A 23091-nucleotide genomic window follows, 5' to 3' on the forward strand; every position below is an offset into this window, starting at 1 on the left:
TAAAGTATACATCAAAATACAATAAAATGTTAAGATTTATTAATTAAGAAGAAAAATAAATTTTTTTTTGCTCTCTGTTAAGGTTTTGTAACAAAATTACTTATTTTACCAATTGAAAATGATAATAATTCAAATGGCATGATTTTATTTTTTATTGGAACATGCATTTCTACTATAACCATATTCAAATTTAAATGTCTTTACTTATTCATTAAAATTTAATGAATTATTTTTTAAAAATTTGAATTTAAATGTAATTGCCATAAAAACACATTGCAAATCACATAGAAAAGTGACACACTCAAAATTTGGCAATTTTGAATTAATAGCATGGTGGGATTGCCATGAGTTTTATTTAAATTCTCAGAAATAATGTTTCTTAAATACATTTACAGTTAAAATTGTTTCTTAATTAATTAACTGATGATGTCTGATTACAGTAGAATTAATGCCATTTATTTTTTCTTTATTGCTTTCTTGAAAAATTGCATTTTTTTCAGTTATATTACTTTTCTGTGTGATGCTCTACCGATATAAAGTGATTCACATAGAACTAACAATAAACATACTTAAATATTATATCATTAGGTTATCATTAAAATGTTGGTATCATTAGTAATAAAGCAGGAAGTCAATTTATTAATTAGCTATTCTTATTTTAAATTGCAGTGAGGATGTATGCATATACAGTGAGTAAAAAGATTATTCATGTGACAGAAAAGTTTCATTTTTCCAAGTCATTTTTAAAAATATGGTCACCAAGAAAATTATAGCCACAATAGAGAAAAAACATTCTTTACTTCATTCCCTAAAAATTATAGCTATAATTAGAAGCAAATGTAAGGGGGGGAGTAAAATGTAAAACAATGATAAAAATTTTACAAAAAAATTGATTGTATGATTTTGTTTTTTAGCTTTTCACAAAGATTTGGGTTGGTTGTTTCCCAAACTTTTTGTAAGATTTCCTTCATTTCTGCCTTTTTTGGCCTCCTCTTTGCCATCTGTTTTTTTACATCACTCCATTAATTTTCAATTGGATTGGTATCTGTGATTTGGGACACCAATCTAAGTTAGTAAAGTCATTACATTGCAAATGATCTATAACAATCTTTGCCATATGTTTGAGACCATTGTCTTGTTGGAAAATAAGACAATTGCCCCAAATATATTGCTGACTGAATGCCATAGAGAAGGGCTATGAGCACTTAGTCATCTTCAGTCAATGCCGTGAGTGACCTGTATGGCTATATTTAAATTAATAGTTCTTGAAGCAAAGATCAGATGGAGGTTTGGGTAGCATAACTGGTAACACATCCGTGTGGTATGCAGAAGTTGTGGATTTGAATCCCACTCCAGGCCAATTCTTTTCTCCAGAAATTCTAAATTAAAAATTAATTTAAGTGACACCTTAAATGCTTTTGTCAGTATAACTTTAATTTATTTAAACAAGCATTTTTGACTTATGAAAAGAAGTTGAAAATATTTGTTTAAATAAATTAAAGTCATGCTGAAAAAAGTATTTAAGGCGTTGTTTAAACTAAATTTCTTTCAGCTTACAGAGAGATGTTTTTTAAAAATTAATTTATTATAATTATTAAAATTATCATGAGATGGTAGCTTAACTGCCTGTCTCTAGACAAATTAATGCATATCTAATTATTAACATAGCCTAATCATTTCCTGATAATTTGGCAGATTATCTGGCTTTTACAAGTAAAGTTCATACACCAATGTATTACTAATTATGTTATCTGGATTACTGTCTAATGTAAAATGGCTTCAATTTTTAACTAGAGAAAAATTAGAGGAGTTAAAGGAAATAATGAATGATGTGCACCTTTTGAAACATGAATCCTAAGAAATTAGGAGTCTTCAGATGATGATGATAGAAATAAAATTACAATGTATACTTTAGGAGATGATAATAATTTAATTAAAATAAAGATTAATAGAGAAGATATAATTAGCAATTGCATGTTTAATGTTGAACTAGTTACAGATGATGTTGAGAAAGCTGTAGCTAAAGTACATCTTGATCAATCAGGTATTGAATTTATTTCTTATCTACATATTAGTTAATTGAGTTAAGTTTTATTATATTCAATGTTTTATAATACAGTATTAAACATTTCTAACAGAGCCTCTAATTTACACTATGGTTTTTCTTTAAGAAACTTTTTTTAATATATCATGCTTTTTATTGCAATAAAATTAGTTTTTTTTACTTTTTTTATTTTATGCCACTATTAAATTTTGTATTTTCATTATAAATATAATAAATTGGGCTATTTGAAGATATTTTTTTCTTATTACTTCATTAAAATATAGTCATACTGCATTATTTGAATATTGAATTTAACACATTGCTGAAAATGATTTGAACAGAAAATCATTTTCAGGAATATCAGGAAATGTTTTCCAATGAATTTCCCCAAATTTCACTAAAACTTCACCAGAAAACCTACTTATACATCCAGTTTTAGCACTTTATGCAATACCTTTAGTATCTAATGTATCAACTTGTCATATAATATTATTAAATGTACAAGCTGTAACAAATCAAAAATGACAGGAGAAGAAATAAAAACATTTATTTTTACTTAAAACTATGAAAGCTTTATTGAACTATAAAATTTCTGTTATCATAACATTTTTTTAAAGACTGTTGTCTCTTAATGATTTGCTCTGTTGTCCCAATCTGAAGTATAAACTTTTAAGTTCCTACTATTGTATTAATATGATTCTAACTTATTCAGTTTTGTCAATCTTTGAATTTGGCATGTATAATTTGGCAAAATTAGTATGCCTAACTCATGGAAACATAATTCATCATAGATAATATTATTGAGTGAATTTTGTTAATGGTCTATTTAAGATATCATTTAAAAAAATTTTTTTGCATTTCAAGTTACTTATATTCAATAAAATTAATTATTTCTGATATTCTGGCTCAGCTTAAAATTAACTAAAGTATACATCAAAATACAATAAAATGTTAAGATTTATTAATTAAGAAGAAAAATAAATTTTTTTTTGCTCTCTGTTAAGGTTTTGTAACAAAATTACTTATTTTACCAATTGAAAATGATAATAATTCAAATGGCATGATTTTATTTTTTATTGGAACATGCATTTCTACTATAACCATATTCAAATTTAAATGTCTTTACTTATTCATTAAAATTTAATGAATTATTTTTTAAAAATTTGAATTTAAATGTAATTGCCATAAAAACACATTGCAAATCACATAGAAAAGTGACACACTCAAAATTTGGCAATTTTGAATTAATAGCATGGTGGGATTGCCATGAGTTTTATTTAAATTCTCAGAAATAATGTTTCTTAAATACATTTACAGTTAAAATTGTTTCTTAATTAATTAACTGATGATGTCTGATTACAGTAGAATTAATGCCATTTATTTTTTCTTTATTGCTTTCTTGAAAAATTGCATTTTTTTCAGTTATATTACTTTTCTGTGTGATGCTCTACCGATATAAAGTGATTCACATAGAACTAACAATAAACATACTTAAATATTATATCATTAGGTTATCATTAAAATGTTGGTATCATTAGTAATAAAGCAGGAAGTCAATTTATTAATTAGCTATTCTTATTTTAAATTGCAGTGAGGATGTATGCATATACAGTGAGTAAAAAGATTATTCATGTGACAGAAAAGTTTCATTTTTCCAAGTCATTTTTAAAAATATGGTCACCAAGAAAATTATAGCCACAATAGAGAAAAAACATTCTTTACTTCATTCCCTAAAAATTATAGCTATAATTAGAAGCAAATGTAAGGGGGGGAGTAAAATGTAAAACAATGATAAAAATTTTACAAAAAAATTGATTGTATGATTTTGTTTTTTAGCTTTTCACAAAGATTTGGGTTGGTTGTTTCCCAAACTTTTTGTAAGATTTCCTTCATTTCTGCCTTTTTTGGCCTCCTCTTTGCCATCTGTTTTTTTACATCACTCCATTAATTTTCAATTGGATTGGTATCTGTGATTTGGGACACCAATCTAAGTTAGTAAAGTCATTACATTGCAAATGATCTATAACAATCTTTGCCATATGTTTGAGACCATTGTCTTGTTGGAAAATAAGACAATTGCCCCAAATATATTGCTGACTGAATGCCATAGAGAAGGGCTATGAGCACTTAGTCATCTTCAGTCAATGCCGTGAGTGACCTGTATGGCTATATTTAAATTAATAGTTCTTGAAGCAAAGATCAGATGGAGGTTTGGGTAGCATAACTGGTAACACATCCGTGTGGTATGCAGAAGTTGTGGATTTGAATCCCACTCCAGGCCAATTCTTTTCTCCAGAAATTCTAAATTAAAAATTAATTTAAGTGACACCTTAAATGCTTTTGTCAGTATAACTTTAATTTATTTAAACAAGCATTTTTGACTTATGAAAAGAAGTTGAAAATATTTGTTTAAATAAATTAAAGTCATGCTGAAAAAAGTATTTAAGGCGTTGTTTAAACTAAATTTCTTTCAGCTTACAGAGAGATGTTTTTTAAAAATTAATTTATTATAATTATTAAAATTATCATGAGATGGTAGCTTAACTGCCTGTCTCTAGACAAATTAATGCATATCTAATTATTAACATAGCCTAATCATTTCCTGATAATTTGGCAGATTATCTGGCTTTTACAAGTAAAGTTCATACACCAATGTATTACTAATTATGTTATCTGGATTACTGTCTAATGTAAAATGGCTTCAATTTTTAACTAGAGAAAAATTAGAGGAGTTAAAGGAAATAATGAATGATGTGCACCTTTTGAAACATGAATCCTAAGAAATTAGGAGTCTTCAGATGATGATGATAGAAATAAAATTACAATGTATACTTTAGGAGATGATAATAATTTAATTAAAATATGAAAATTTTAAATTATTTAATTTTAAATTTAAATTATAGGTTTTGATGCATTTAAGGAAGAACTTGGACCTTCTAGAGATGCTTCTTTAAGAAGAGAAACATCTCTTGAAATATCTTATGATGAACAAGATTTAATGAAGGTAATTTAAATAAATGTTTTATTTATGCATAATATATATAATGTATATAAACACATAATTTTTATTGTTTATGTATATAATAAATATATACATTATATTATCATGTATATACATATACATGACGCAATCTTTGAAAAGGTATCTTAAGTTGAAAAAAAAGATTTTGCTACAGAGCAAAAAAATGATCTAAATGTAACTGAAATTCTTCATTTTTATGTTTCTGTGCCAAATATTTCTAGTAAAATTTGGCTATAAACACTCTCTTATATACTTCTCTTAGTCGATAGGATAAGATACGTGTCAAACATTAACTAATGGTTTTCTTGAAAAAACAATTGTAATTAACATTGTATAAGGATAAACTATTCCATTTGTTTGCTATTTAAATATCTTATGTTTTAGCACTTTGATTTTTTTTTTTTTTGTGGACAAATTACTTGATTGATAATAGTTTTTTCTCTTTCTTTGTAAGGAAATTTGAAGTGAAATTACCATGAGTCAGTATAAATTATTACATGAATAATAATAGTAATATCAAATGCCTAATTCTGATACAAATGAAAGTTGTCTTTTTCATCTCTAAAATATAATGAAAGAAAAATGAAACTAAATAATAATAAAAAGTCAGTGTTTTAGAAGGATTATAGAATATATGTTGGAAGCACAATACTTGGTTACAGCTAATCTTTCTATATATTACATATACTTTCATAAATATGGAGGTGTATGTCATATGTAAAGTGGCCAGATGTTCCAAATAAGAGAGGATATTCCTGCTTTTTGATACAATGTCTCAGTTTTAATACTGCCCTGATTTTTTAAGCTGTTTGAAAAAGTCCAGCTTTTGGACTGTTTCATAATTATATTCAAAAGTAGCTAATATTTATTGCATGAATTGTAAGCCAAAGATGAATCACATACAAGTTATAGCATAAAAGTTCTAATATCCAATTTATGGAAAAGAGTAGTCTAATTGACAATTTATTGTTTAGTCTGGAAACATGCCTGTCAGTGAACAGTAAATATATATCTCATGCAAGTACCTCAGTCTTGCTGATCAGTTATGAAAGAGTGCTGATGGTTTTTGATAATTATCTGAGTTAAAAAATGACAGTTTAAAAACAAACAAAGCTACACATAAAGCTGTAATTAATTGTTCAGTATCACTAGCAGTCATTATTTTATAAACAACAAGTGAAATGTTCATTAATTGTTTGTAACATCTATTATTGATGTCAGAAACCTAGGAAACAAATGATTGTTTACTAGAATTGATCACATGACTTATTTGATATCATGTTGAAGCATCTGATGCAATGTCAATTTTTTTACATTTTAGAATAAGATTACCTTATTCATATAAAAGATTAGTTCTGCTTAAGATTTATGCTTTCATTATTTCATCCAAAATATAAATGGAAAATAGAAATTTTCATGTTGTGTTTCTAACAATTTATTGCTGAATTTTGATCACAGAAATAAACAGTCACAAAAATAAATTTATATTTTTTATTTAATAGTACAATATTTTTGTGTATATCACCCTGTTTTTAAAATATAACCCGCACTTCCTTTTAAATTATGTGATAGTATGCCAATTTTAAATTGCAATTACAAATTCATGACTATGGAGCAATGACTGCTACCATAGACATGGAATATATTGTGAAGTAGGTTAAATGAAGGTTTTATTTTTGTTTTATCAATTTTCTGTAAGCTATGTGCATGAAAATGCAGAAATTTTATTTTATACAATTGTCAGTTATAAATTAAGTGAAAATTTATTCAAAATATTATAGGAGGCTGAATCAGCAGCAGAAACTAGTAGTGAATCAGGATCAGTTTGTGAGAAAGATCTTCACACAAAAGGTATGCATCTATAAGTGTGTAAGGATTTTGAATAAGAGATAATTGAACATTGTAAGCATTTAAAAATAAAATTATTTCTAATTTTTAGTACTCTTCCTTTTAATATTTTACTTCAATATTAATGTCTACATATTGAATATTTTGTGTACAAAAAAACTATTACGAATCTCTTACACTGACAACTGAATGTTTATTAAAACATAAACCAAATCACATTTATTCTTTTTGATTTTTTCATATTTCATTGTTTTCATTTGTTTCAATGAAATGCTTGAGTACAGCTGAAAGATTTATAACAAAATTGCTTTAAAATGATATGACTTAATTGCATTGATTAGATTATATGGAAATGTAGAAAAAAATTTTATTTTTTTAATATTAATTACTTATAACTTTGTAATTACATGTGCATAGTTATTAATCCCAATCAGCCTATGAGTTTTAACATATCCAAAATCTTAGAAGTAGCTTTTCCTTATAACAACTCTTTTTAATAAATAAACCCACAAAGACACCAAGAACCAGTAAAAATGAAATATTTTAATGATAAATACTTTTTAAGCAGTGAAGATTATTTCTTCCTCTACTATCCTTATTTTCACATCTGCTTAGTATAGTCATTATTTAACTCTGCTTTTTTTTTTTTTTCATCGTATTATCCACAAATAAAGTAATAGAAATTAACATTTGCCATAAATTTGTTTATCAAAATGTACAATATAATTAACATCCAAAAAGTTCTTCATCCAAAGATCTGAAAAAAAAATATAAAAAAATAACTATATAATTAAAGCCTACATCAATTTTAATTTTAAACTTAATTACCATCTAGCGATATTCTACAGTTGAATATATTAATTTTATTAATTATAATTTATTTTCTTGGAGTAATTATTGTATTTTAAAATTAAAAAGTTAGTTAAATAAAACTTCAGTTAAAATTTTTATGTAGATGCATAAAAATAAAAATATAAACTATTATAAATGATTTAATAATTGATATTTAAAACCATATTCATGATAACAATAATTTTATTTAAAAAAGCATAATAATTTTCCTAAATTTTATTGGTTTGTATGGAAAGTTCATAGCGATTTTTAAGAGAAATAAAAGAAACTGTTTTAAAACAAAAAATATACTTTTATTCCATTATGTATGTGCCATTGTTTTAATGACGTGTTGCCATCTACAGGGGAACTTCATATACCCTCTTTATAGAAGTTTCCAGTTTTTCCTGCAAAAAACTGATCCACATGGTTTTTGCAAGCTTCCAAAGATCAAAGAGTTTTTATCATGAAGGGAATTTTGCAGAGAATGGAACAAATGGTAGTCCAACGGGGCAAGGTCAGGTGAGTATGGGGAGGTGGGGTAAAACATCCCTGCCTGGCTCCAATAATTTTTGGCATGTTTGTAAAGACGTGTGCAGTCTGGCATTATATTGGTGAAACACATTGCCTTTTCTATTGGCCATTTTCGTACATTTTTCTTTAATTACCATGTTCAGTGTATCCAATTGGGAACAATACTTGTCAGAATCAATTGTTTGATTTTGTGGAAGCAGATCGTAGTACAGGATTCCTTTCTAATCCCACCAGATGGTGAGCATGACCTTCTTTGGATGAAGACTGGCCTTTGGAGTTTTTCATGGTGGTTTGTTTTTCTTACCCCATGATTGTTTTCAGATGTTGTTATAAATTATCCACTTTTCATCATCTGTCACTAAATGCTTTAGAAAAGGGTCATTTTCATTTGGTCTTTCAAGAGAATCACAAATGGAGATGCGATTCAGTAAGTTCTTTTCTGTTAAGTCATGAGGTTTCCAAATGTTGTAACAATTCACGTATTCGAGCTTCTTTAAATGTTGAAATACAGTACTGTTTGATGACTTCATTATGTCTGCGATCTCTCAAGTTGTGCAATGAGGGTTTTTATCCAATAATGCTTTGATCTGGTTCTCTTCAATAACTGGAGGTCTTCCTTAGTGGGGGCATCTTCAAGGCTGAAATTACCCTTTTTAAATTTTGCAAACCACTTTCGAACAGTTGATTCTGCTACAGCACTTCCAAAATAAACATCACATATTTTTTGCTGTTTGTACAGCATTTTTGCCTTTACAATAAAAAAAAAAAAGAAACAAGTGTCAATAATGCATGTTGTTCACATCCATTTTTTGAAATGAGACAAATTAAACAATATTTGAATAATCTTAATGGGTTTTTTTTTGTAATGGATGGATTTCTATGAGTTTCAACTATAGATAGTTGAAACTCATAGCTATCTATGAGTTTCAACTGTTAAAACTCATAGGCTATCTATCATACTCATCTATGTTAAAACTCATAGGCTGATTGGATTAATAAATTTTTACTGCTGTATCATATGAACAAATTGACAAATGAAAAGAATATCATAATATTTATTGGTTTCTATAATTCTAATCATTTTCGCATCAATCAGTGTCTCAACTGTTGGCTATCAAAAATCGCTACGAATGTTCCGAACAACCCAATATTAGGATGTTATTTTAAAAATGAATAAATAACTATTATCTTTCATAAAATTACATTATATGTAAATCTAAGGCAAATATCATATAGCTGTCAAAATCTTTTATCAGCATTATAAAAAAATTTTTTCTTATGGTTGTTTTACTAATATAAAATATGCAATTAACTTTTTATATAAAAGGAATTATAAAAATTTTACTTCTACTAATATCATTCACATTATTTTATCCATTCTAATTTGCATAATAAAAGTCAACTTACAGTTATGATTGTCTTTAGTGTGATGGTCTCATGATAGTTAATATTTGTTATCTACAAATTTTTGTCTGAAATGATTATGATTATTCTTTGCTCATGATCTTTTCATCCACCAATTTTTGTTAAATTTTATAATGCAGTTTTCTTGCAATCTTGAATATGTAGCTGTCTTACTTATTAAAGTTTTAAATATTGTTAAATTTCTAACTTGTTAGATGATAGTATTCTTATGTAAAAATATTGTTCTTGGGATAACTTTAATAAGAAGTAGGAACAGGAAATATCAACGATATTGAATAGTGATGAGAAATATTGTAAGTTTGTAAGGAAACAATAATTATTTTAGAATATAAAAATCTCTACTTGTTAATAATGATTATTAAATATTTCTATATGAAACTTAATAAATGAATTCTAAGAACATTTTTTTTTTTTTCAATAGACTAACTTTTTATAAAGTATTTGTTAATACATGAACTTGAGATATTGAAATTCCATTGGTCTAATTCTCTCTAAATTATTATTAGATCATGTTTAATACTTTCCATATTATCTTAGCAATTAAGCCACTTAAAGTTATTATATTTATAAATTGTAAACTTATAATTTCCAAATATCTGAAATAATTTCTGAAAATGAAAATTACTTTAGTTGTAAAATATACATGCAATGTTATTTTTATATCATAATACAATTTTTTGAAAAAATGTTACAAAGTTCAATACTTTTTTTAATTTTTTTTTATTAAGTAAAGCTGAAAATGAACTTTAGTTACATTTGTATAATATAAAATCAGCTAAATATAAGTGCAAAAATTTAAGTCATTTCTATATATTGGAACAATAAATGAAAAACTCTTTAAATAAATAAATAAATAAATCAGATAACTATTTATTTCAAGTAGTCAACACTTGTAGTTATAATAAAAGCAATAAAATAAACATGTTTTTGCCAAAGTTCTGACTGTATTCAACTTTGCTCTGCACAAGATTAATGAACTTTTCCTATATATAATCTGACACCTGAATCTGAAAATCAGAATTTGTTTGGACAAATAGTGTGCTAAAGAACATGGAAAGAAATCAAGGCAAAGGTGGCGAGCACAGCCATAAAATTGCTACATATTGAGAAGTTGATCATGGGATTGAGAGAAATGATTATATTCATTTTGTTACAGCATCTTATTTATGTTGGATTAGATGCTTTCATTAGTATTTCCAGGTCCTAATATATGTTTACAACACAATTGGCAAACAAGTTGGTGGCAGAAAGGCATCAACAACCTAATTCCAGCAGCTTATGCAATACCATCTTACATATAGGAGAACTTCAAAACTTCTGTGCAGTGTAATTCAGTAAAGTATACATAATTACTGTACATTATATTGTGCCAAATGAACATTGTTTCATTAGAGGTAACACATGTTTGTATGTTTAATAAATTGTGTGACTGATGTATATTTTTTTCCACAGGCTAATGCAAGGAAAGTGTACCTAGAAACAGGTTTTTCAAACTCAGAACATGTGTATAGCTTTTGTGACTCATATCTATACAGTACACATCTGGAAAATAAATATTACAGTATAATATAACTTACAGTATTGTGTTTAAAAATAATTCTGGATTAAAAAGGTTTTTGTTTTTCATTTTAACATACAGTAGAATACATATATTGATAACATATATACATGAATTAATGTAGATTTTGTACAATAACATGTTCATTAATGTTTTTGAAAGTTTTTCAATTATTCTTAACACAATAGTCATGCATTGTACAGTATCATCTTTAGATTAATTAAAGAGCATGTATAAGCAAATCAGAAGCATACAGCAGTATGCACTTGTCTCAGCAGCAAAGTCTCAATATTAAGACTGTATATACCATATCAAATTTTGCAAAAATATGTGATAATTTGACATTTTTGATAATTCAACATCATTCTGGTCCTGTAAATGTTGGATTAATAAATTTTTACTGCTGTATCATATATATTTTGCTTTAAGAAGAAAACATATTTTTTATTAAAATTGTTAGCTATTTGCGATGAAAAGTTGTCTGATTTATTTGTTTATGAACATGTCAAGTTTTGTGAATTTTTTATGGATCTTTCTATTATCTATAATAATGGATATAGTAGAAGTTTAAAGGATCGATTAATTCTGGTAAATATTGTCAAAAAGTGACTAATAAAGCTTAGTTTTTTTTAGATATAATAATCAACAAATATTTTTGAAATTGTTTCATTTGTATATTTTCTAAGTTAATGGCCTATAGATTATCTAACGTATTCAATATTTAAAGATGATAATTTGGGGATTAAAGTTTTTGTAAGTTTATTAAAAGTTTAAAAGTTTTTAATAATGTTTCAGTATAAATGAATATATTATTTTTTCAATTTAAAACTATTTATTCTGACTTTTGGCATATTACATATCTTATTTAATATTTACAAAATGCAATCAGCTAAATTCAAGAAGTCCTGTTTTATACAAGATAATCTTTTAGAAGTAAGACTTCTTGAAGTAAAGCTAGCTGATCACAGTTTGTGAGAATTAGATTAAGAAGTCAATCTAAAATTAAGGATTATATTTTACATGTATATAATTTTATTGTATTTAATTTTTTTAACTTTTTTCATCCATTTTATTTAGCTCATGCTTATTTAATTTTGTTTGCTTTTAATAAACACTAATCATTCAAAACTTAAAAATGCTTATATAGAATTAATTTAATTTACATAAATGCTAATAATTCTAACATAAAAATCAATATATTATATGTTAACCCAGTTCTTGATATTAATATTTATTCATTTATAAATGGATATTAATTTGATTACTAATTTAGAAAATAATAATAATTTTGAAGAAGTGATTATTGAAAATATAATTTAACCATTTACAAATTATCACAAATAGATATTTTTTGAAAATTGTGTTATGAGTTAAGTATTTGGTTTTTTTTATTTAAATAATAACATAAAAATAAACTTCCCAATAAATCTGGATCTATAATTTCTGAAATAATTTATTCAATATATCACTGAAGAAAAGGAAATTGCATCATTCAGTATACAATTGTATTTATTTGAATTATGCTTTATATATTTTTTTTCTTTCTTACTTGCAAATTAAGTTATACATTTGCTTTTTGTTAACCAAAATTATTTTCTAGTTGAAATTAAATTTTTTTGCTAAGCTATTGAATATTTAATTCTGTCATGCTTCCTATTATTCAGTGGTAAGTTATTTGATATGGCATGCCTTAGAAAGAAAAGTTATGTTTCTCCAAAAATAGCTTTATTCTGTTGCTTGTGCTTCATGGCATATTACATTTCCACATCATTATTAAATCATATTAATCTGAGTGAATAAATATATGAATTATTCACACAGAAGGAAAGAAACTTCCATCACCAATTGAAGTTATAAAACAAGACAGTTTGATTGAAGATGTGACAAAAAAAGATAAAGAACAGCCTGAAGTTAAAGTAGAACCAATTATTGTAGATTCAAGTAAATCATTAACTGAAACAGTTTCTAAAGAAGTTGAAATTTCTAAAATCTCAGAAATAACTTCCAAGGAAGTATCTGAGAAAAGTCCAGAAGAAATATCTATCAAAGTTTCTGAAGATATAGCTAAAACTGTTGAAGAGCCTGAAGAAATTTCAAGTGAAATTTCTGAAGAAGTACTGGAGAAAATCTGCAGAGAAGTTCCAGAGAAGGCTTCTGATGAAATTTTTGAAAAAGTGAAAGAAATTTCTGAGAGAACTTATGAAGAAGGACCTCCATTATTGTCTTCAGAAAAAATTCCTGAAGATCTTTCTAAAAAAATATCAAATGAAATTTCAGAAGAATTATTTGAAAAAATTAGCAGAGGAATTCCTGAAAAAGATGCAGAAGAAAGTGTTAAAAAAACAGAAGTTTTTGAAAAAATATCACATATTTCACCTTCCAAGGATATTAGTGAAGAAGCTTATGAAGAAATTCAAGAAGAGATATTTAAAAAAGTTATCAAACATGAACCTGAAAAAGTATCAGAAGAAGTTTTTAAAAAGCTATCTGATGATAATTTAAGTGATAAGTTATCTGATTATTCAAGCTCACAAATTATTATTAAAGATGAAAAGGATGTTCAAGATAAAACTTCACCAGAACACATGAAGGAAGAAACAGTTACCAAATTAGTTATTACTAAAACAGTTACAGATGGAGATCTTTTAGAAGATTTGCAACAAGCATTTCAAGATATAAATGTTTTGCAATCATCTGATGAAGGTATTTTTTTAATTTGCAAGGAATTTTCTGAGTTTAACATAAATATGTAATATATGAAGAAAACATAATGATTATAAGTTACAAAAATAAAAATTTTAAGTAAATTTGATAGTCCAACAAATAGTTTTATATTTGGAATATCAAATTTATAATAGTTAACACATTATTTGCTATTAAATATTATATCAATTTGAACAGCAAGAAAATGAAATTTAAAATTTATTTTTAATCTTTATAAATNTATATTATCATGTATATACATATACATGACGCAATCTTTGAAAAGGTATCTTAAGTTGAAAAAAAAGATTTTGCTACAGAGCAAAAAAATGATCTAAATGTAACTGAAATTCTTCATTTTTATGTTTCTGTGCCAAATATTTCTAGTAAAATTTGGCTATAAACACTCTCTTATATACTTCTCTTAGTCGATAGGATAAGATACGTGTCAAACATTAACTAATGGTTTTCTTGAAAAAACAATTGTAATTAACATTGTATAAGGATAAACTATTCCATTTGTTTGCTATTTAAATATCTTATGTTTTAGCACTTTGATTTTTTTTTTTTTTTGTGGACAAATTACTTGATTGATAATAGTTTTTTCTCTTTCTTTGTAAGGAAATTTGAAGTGAAATTACCATGAGTCAGTATAAATTATTACATGAATAATAATAGTAATATCAAATGCCTAATTCTGATACAAATGAAAGTTGTCTTTTTCATCTCTAAAATATAATGAAAGAAAAATGAAACTAAATAATAATAAAAAGTCAGTGTTTTAGAAGGATTATAGAATATATGTTGGAAGCACAATACTTGGTTACAGCTAATCTTTCTATATATTACATATACTTTCATAAATATGGAGGTGTATGTCATATGTAAAGTGGCCAGATGTTCCAAATAAGAGAGGATATTCCTGCTTTTTGATACAATGTCTCAGTTTTAATACTGCCCTGATTTTTTAAGCTGTTTGAAAAAGTCCAGCTTTTGGACTGTTTCATAATTATATTCAAAAGTAGCTAATATTTATTGCATGAATTGTAAGCCAAAGATGAATCACATACAAGTTATAGCATAAAAGTTCTAATATCCAATTTATGGAAAAGAGTAGTCTAATTGACAATTTATTGTTTAGTCTGGAAACATGCCTGTCAGTGAACAGTAAATATATATCTCATGCAAGTACCTCAGTCTTGCTGATCAGTTATGAAAGAGTGCTGATGGTTTTTGATAATTATCTGAGTTAAAAAATGACAGTTTAAAAACAAACAAAGCTACACATAAAGCTGTAATTAATTGTTCAGTATCACTAGCAGTCATTATTTTATAAACAACAAGTGAAATGTTCATTAATTGTTTGTAACATCTATCATTGATGTCAGAAACCTAGGAAACAAATGATTGTTTACTAGAATTGATCACATGACTTATTTGATATCATGTTGAAGCATCTGATGCAATGTCAATTTTTTTACATTTTAGAATAAGATTACCTTATTCATATAAAAGATTAGTTCTGCTTAAGATTTATGCTTTCATTATTTCATCCAAAATATAAATGGAAAATAGAAATTTTCATGTTGTGTTTCTAACAATTTATTGCTGAATTTTGATCACAGAAATAAACAGTCACAAAAATAAATTTATATTTTTTATTTAATAGTACAATATTTTTGTGTATATCACCCTGTTTTTAAAATATAACCCGCACTTCCTTTTAAATTATGTGATAGGATGCCAATTTTAAATTGCAATTACAAATTCATGACTATGGAGCAATGACTGCTACCATAGACATGGAATATATTGTGAAGTAGGTTAAATGAAGGTTTTATTTTTGTTTTATCAATTTTCTGTAAGCTATGTGCATGAAAATGCAGAAATTTTATTTTATACAATTGTCAGTTATAAATTAAGTGAAAATTTATTCAAAATATTATAGGAGGCTGAATCAGCAGCAGAAACTAGTAGTGAATCAGGATCAGTTTGTGAGAAAGATCTTCACACAAAAGGTATGCATCTATAAGTGTGTAAGGATTTTGAATAAGAGATAATTGAACATTGTAAGCATTTAAAAATAAAATTATTTCTAATTTTTAGTACTCTTCCTTTTAATATTTTACTTCAATATTAATGTCTACATATTGAATATTTTGTGTACAAAAAAACTATTACGAATCTCTTACACTGACAACTGAATGTTTATTAAAACATAAACCAAATCACATTTATTCTTTTTGATTTTTTCATATTTCATTGTTTTCATTTGTTTCAATGAAATGCTTGAGTACAGCTGAAAGATTTATAACAAAATTGCTTTAAAATGATATGACTTAATTGCATTGATTAGATTATATGGAAATGTAGAAAAAAATTTTATTTTTTTAATATTAATTACTTATAACTTTGTAATTACATGTGCATAGTTATTAATCCCAATCAGCCTATGAGTTTTAACATATCCAAAATCTTAGAAGTAGCTTTTCCTTATAACAACTCTTTTTAATAAATAAACCCACAAAGACACCAAGAACCAGTAAAAATGAAATATTTTAATGATAAATACTTTTTAAGCAGTGAAGATTATTTCTTCCTCTACTATCCTTATTTTCACATCTGCTTAGTATAGTCATTATTTAACTCTGCTTTTTTTTTTTTTTCATCGTATTATCCACAAATAAAGTAATAGAAATTAACATTTGCCATAAATTTGTTTATCAAAATGTACAATATAATTAACATCCAAAAAGTTCTTCATCCAAAGATCTGAAAAAAAAATATAAAAAAATAACTATATAATTAAAGCCTACATCAATTTTAATTTTAAACTTAATTACCATCTAGCGATATTCTACAGTTGAATATATTAATTTTATTAATTATAATTTATTTTCTTGGAGTAATTATTGTATTTTAAAATTAAAAAGTTAGTTAAATAAAACTTCAGTTAAAATTTTTATGTAGATGCATAAAAATAAAAATATAAACTATTATAAATGATTTAATAATTGATATTTAAAACCATATTCATGATAACAATAATTTTATTTAAAAAAGCATAATAATTTTCCTAAATTTTATTGGTTTGTATGGAAAGTTCATAGCGATTTTTAAGAGAAATAAAAGAAACTGTTTTAAAACAAAAAATATACTTTTATTCCATTATGTATGTGCCATTGTTTTAATGACGTGTTGCCATCTACAGGGGAACTTCATATACCCTCTTTATAGAAGTTTCCAGTTTTTCCTGCAAAAAACTGATCCACATGGTTTTTGCAAGCTTCCAAAGATCAAAGAGTTTTTATCATGAAGGGAATTTTGCAGAGAATGGAACAAATGGTAGTCCAACGGGGCAAGGTCAGGTGAGTATGGGGAGGTGGGGTAAAACATCCCTGCCTGGCTCCAATAATTTTTGGCATGTTTGTAAAGACGTGTGCAGTCTGGCATTATATTGGTGAAACACATTGCCTTTTCTATTGGCCATTTTCGTACATTTTTCTTTAATTACCATGTTCAGTGTATCCAATTGGGAACAATACTTGTCAGAATCAATTGTTTGATTTTGTGGAAGCAGATCGTAGTACAGGATTCCTTTCTAATCCCACCAGATGGTGAGCATGACCTTCTTTGGATGAAGACTGGCCTTTGGAGTTTTTCATGGTGGTTTGTTTTTCTTACCCCATGATTGTTTTCAGATGTTGTTATAAATTATCCACTTTTCATCATCTGTCACTAAATGCTTTAGAAAAGGGTCATTTTCATTTGGTCTTTCAAGAGAATCACAAATGGAGATGCGATTCAGTAAGTTCTTTTCTGTTAAGTCATGAGGTTTCCAAATGTTGTAACAATTCACGTATTCGAGCTTCTTTAAATGTTGAAATACAGTACTGTTTGATGACTTCATTATGTCTGCGATCTCTCAAGTTGTGCAATGAGGGTTTTTATCCAATAATGCTTTGATCTGGTTCTCTTCAATAACTGGAGGTCTTCCTTAGTGGGGGCATCTTCAAGGCTGAAATTACCCTTTTTAAATTTTGCAAACCACTTTCGAACAGTTGATTCTGCTACAGCACTTCCAAAATAAACATCACATATTTTTTGCTGTTTGTACAGCATTTTTGCCTTTACAATAAAAAAAAAAAAGAAACAAGTGTCAATAATGCATGTTGTTCACATCCATTTTTTGAAATGAGACAAATTAAACAATATTTGAATAATCTTAATGGGTTTTTTTTTGTAATGGATGGATTTCTATGAGTTTCAACTATAGATAGTTGAAACTCATAGCTATCTATGAGTTTCAACTGTTAAAACTCATAGGCTATCTATCATACTCATCTATGTTAAAACTCATAGGCTGATTGGATTAATAAATTTTTACTGCTGTATCATATGAACAAATTGACAAATGAAAAGAATATCATAATATTTATTGGTTTCTATAATTCTAATCATTTTCGCATCAATCAGTGTCTCAACTGTTGGCTATCAAAAATCGCTACGAATGTTCCGAACAACCCAATATTAGGATGTTATTTTAAAAATGAATAAATAACTATTATCTTTCATAAAATTACATTATATGTAAATCTAAGGCAAATATCATATAGCTGTCAAAATCTTTTATCAGCATTATAAAAAAATTTTTTCTTATGGTTGTTTTACTAATATAAAATATGCAATTAACTTTTTATATAAAAGGAATTATAAAAATTTTACTTCTACTAATATCATTCACATTATTTTATCCATTCTAATTTGCATAATAAAAGTCAACTTACAGTTATGATTGTCTTTAGTGTGATGGTCTCATGATAGTTAATATTTGTTATCTACAAATTTTTGTCTGAAATGATTATGATTATTCTTTGCTCATGATCTTTTCATCCACCAATTTTTGTTAAATTTTATAATGCAGTTTTCTTGCAATCTTGAATATGTAGCTGTCTTACTTATTAAAGTTTTAAATATTGTTAAATTTCTAACTTGTTAGATGATAGTATTCTTATGTAAAAATATTGTTCTTGGGATAACTTTAATAAGAAGTAGGAACAGGAAATATCAACGATATTGAATAGTGATGAGAAATATTGTAAGTTTGTAAGGAAACAATAATTATTTTAGAATATAAAAATCTCTACTTGTTAATAATGATTATTAAATATTTCTATATGAAACTTAATAAATGAATTCTAAGAACATTTTTTTTTTTTTCAATAGACTAACTTTTTATAAAGTATTTGTTAATACATGAACTTGAGATATTGAAATTCCATTGGTCTAATTCTCTCTAAATTATTATTAGATCATGTTTAATACTTTCCATATTATCTTAGCAATTAAGCCACTTAAAGTTATTATATTTATAAATTGTAAACTTATAATTTCCAAATATCTGAAATAATTTCTGAAAATGAAAATTACTTTAGTTGTAAAATATACATGCAATGTTATTTTTATATCATAATACAATTTTTTGAAAAAATGTTACAAAGTTCAATACTTTTTTTAATTTTTTTTTATTAAGTAAAGCTGAAAATGAACTTTAGTTACATTTGTATAATATAAAATCAGCTAAATATAAGTGCAAAAATTTAAGTCATTTCTATATATTGGAACAATAAATGAAAAACTCTTTAAATAAATAAATAAATAAATCAGATAACTATTTATTTCAAGTAGTCAACACTTGTAGTTATAATAAAAGCAATAAAATAAACATGTTTTTGCCAAAGTTCTGACTGTATTCAACTTTGCTCTGCACAAGATTAATGAACTTTTCCTATATATAATCTGACACCTGAATCTGAAAATCAGAATTTGTTTGGACAAATAGTGTGCTAAAGAACATGGAAAGAAATCAAGGCAAAGGTGGCGAGCACAGCCATAAAATTGCTACATATTGAGAAGTTGATCATGGGATTGAGAGAAATGATTATATTCATTTTGTTACAGCATCTTATTTATGTTGGATTAGATGCTTTCATTAGTATTTCCAGGTCCTAATATATGTTTACAACACAATTGGCAAACAAGTTGGTGGCAGAAAGGCATCAACAACCTAATTCCAGCAGCTTATGCAATACCATCTTACATATAGGAGAACTTCAAAACTTCTGTGCAGTGTAATTCAGTAAAGTATACATAATTACTGTACATTATATTGTGCCAAATGAACATTGTTTCATTAGAGGTAACACATGTTTGTATGTTTAATAAATTGTGTGACTGATGTATATTTTTTTCCACAGGCTAATGCAAGGAAAGTGTACCTAGAAACAGGTTTTTCAAACTCAGAACATGTGTATAGCTTTTGTGACTCATATCTATACAGTACACATCTGGAAAATAAATATTACAGTATAATATAACTTACAGTATTGTGTTTAAAAATAATTCTGGATTAAAAAGGTTTTTGTTTTTCATTTTAACATACAGTAGAATACATATATTGATAACATATATACATGAATTAATGTAGATTTTGTACAATAACATGTTCATTAATGTTTTTGAAAGTTTTTCAATTATTCTTAACACAATAGTCATGCATTGTACAGTATCATCTTTAGATTAATTAAAGAGCATGTATAAGCAAATCAGAAGCATACAGCAGTATGCACTTGTCTCAGCAGCAAAGTCTCAATATTAAGACTGTATATACCATATCAAATTTTGCAAAAATATGTGATAATTTGACATTTTTGATAATTCAACATCATTCTGGTCCTGTAAATGTTGGATTAATAAATTTTTACTGCTGTATCATATATATTTTGCTTTAAGAAGAAAACATATTTTTTATTAAAATTGTTAGCTATTTGCGATGAAAAGTTGTCTGATTTATTTGTTTATGAACATGTCAAGTTTTGTGAATTTTTTATGGATCTTTCTATTATCTATAATAATGGATATAGTAGAAGTTTAAAGGATCGATTAATTCTGGTAAATATTGTCAAAAAGTGACTAATAAAGCTTAGTTTTTTTTAGATATAATAATCAACAAATATTTTTGAAATTGTTTCATTTGTATATTTTCTAAGTTAATGGCCTATAGATTATCTAACGTATTCAATATTTAAAGATGATAATTTGGGGATTAAAGTTTTTGTAAGTTTATTAAAAGTTTAAAAGTTTTTAAATCAAATTTTGGCATTTATTTTGATTTAATTAGCAAATTTTTTTTTAAAAGATAAAATCATTTTGTTAATGATATAGACACATGAACACAAATAAACAAACACAAACATACAAATCATTTATTATTTTAAGAAGTAGTGATAACTATATAAAATATAAATTAATTGAATTAATAGTAAATATATTTTACAGGTATCTCAAGTCAAAAGTCAGAATAAATTTTTTCAATAGTGTTAATAAGTAATTAAGTTCTTATGCACTTTAAAATTGCAATGAGGATATGGTTGGTTCTGTTTATATAAAATAAAAACAATAATTTTTTCCATAAAACAAGTTTTACAGTCAAAAGTTATACTGACAAAAATAGTGAGTTAAATTCTGAGCTAAAAATCACATATCAAAAAATAAAAATTAGAGAATGTTGAAGAATAGCCATCTTTTATTCAAAAAACTTGTTGAATGATGGCTTAACACATTGTTTTTATTGAGAGATGCAATTTTACTCTTTTGGAACTCCCTGATTTCAAGTTTTCATATGCATGGTTCAGAGTTTAAGATTCATTTAGTAGTCTAGTAAATTAATCTTTCCTTATAGACCCTTATGTTTTACCTATGGATGGTAAAATAGCTGTCTTCCCTTCAGTCGGCTGTCTCTGCATTTATTATTATTTCTAATGGACTGAAGATAGCCAAGTCCAGAGGCTGACACAAATGTTTGCTGTTCAGAGACAGCAATATGGATTGAATGTTAATACTGATTGCACTGTTTTAAAATATTGATAGGAAAATATGTTTATGGAATTGCAAAATTGTACTATGCTTTTTAACAATAAAGATAATCATACTAAATCATAATAAGCATATATTTTATACTAAGAATAAATTTATTTTTCTATGCTTGTTACATATGGTTTTATTTTGTACAAAACTTTAAGTTTTTCATTTTTAGTCTACAAAACTTTTATGAACAGATTATATAAATTTTGAAAAATAAATAATAAGTAAATATTTGAATAGTAGTAGTTTTTGAAGTTTTCTGGAATAAATAAAATTATATTAAATAATTTTTTAAAGAAAAACTACTATTTTTATATTTTAAAAGTTTTTAATAATGTTTCAGTATAAATGAATATATTATTTTTTCAATTTAAAACTATTTATTCTGACTTTTGGCATATTACATATCTTATTTAATATTTACAAAATGCAATCAGCTAAATTCAAGAAGTCCTGTTTTATACAAGATAATCTTTTAGAAGTAAGACTTCTTGAAGTAAAGCTAGCTGATCACAGTTTGTGAGAATTAGATTAAGAAGTCAATCTAAAATTAAGGATTATATTTTACATGTATATAATTTTATTGTATTTAATTTTTTTAACTTTTTTCATCCATTTTATTTAGCTCATGCTTATTTAATTTTGTTTGCTTTTAATAAACACTAATCATTCAAAACTTAAAAATGCTTATATAGAATTAATTTAATTTACATAAATGCTAATAATTCTAACATAAAAATCAATATATTATAATATGTTAACCCAGTTCTTGATATTAATATTTATTCATTTATAAATGGATATTAATTTGATTACTAATTTAGAAAATAATAATAATTTTGAAGAAGTGATTATTGAAAATATAATTTAACCATTTACAAATTATCACAAATAGATATTTTTTGAAAATTGTGTTATGAGTTAAGTATTTGGTTTTTTTTATTTAAATAATAACATAAAAATAAACTTCCCAATAAATCTGGATCTATAATTTCTGAAATAATTTATTCAATATATCACTGAAGAAAAGGAAATTGCATCATTCAGTATACAATTGTATTTATTTGAATTATGCTTTATATATTTTTTTTCTTTCTTACTTGCAAATTAAGTTATACATTTGCTTTTTGTTAACCAAAATTATTTTCTAGTTGAAATTAAATTTTTTTGCTAAGCTATTGAATATTTAATTCTGTCATGCTT

General features: G+C 25.6%; 1 protein-coding gene across 1 annotated transcript in view; it reads left to right on the forward strand.

The window, feature by feature from the left end:
- LOC111613455 (titin-like) overlaps positions 1-23091 on the forward strand; it is a 90957-nt gene that overhangs the window by 20546 nt on the left and 47320 nt on the right. Inside the window, exons 7-11 of the mRNA XM_023354812.1 lie at positions 4948-5048; positions 6848-6917; positions 13084-14011; positions 15914-15983; positions 21304-21319. Coding sequence (XP_023210580.1) covers positions 4948-5048; positions 6848-6917; positions 13084-14011; positions 15914-15983; positions 21304-21319 — 1185 coding nt within the window. The remainder of the gene's footprint in view (positions 1-4947; positions 5049-6847; positions 6918-13083; positions 14012-15913; positions 15984-21303; positions 21320-23091) is intronic.

The sequence above is a fragment of the Centruroides sculpturatus genome, unplaced genomic scaffold (assembly GCF_000671375.1).
Source record: "Centruroides sculpturatus isolate CEXI.00-Female unplaced genomic scaffold, Cexi_2.0 scaffold1988, whole genome shotgun sequence".
Lineage (NCBI taxonomy): Eukaryota > Metazoa > Arthropoda > Arachnida > Scorpiones > Buthidae > Centruroides > Centruroides sculpturatus.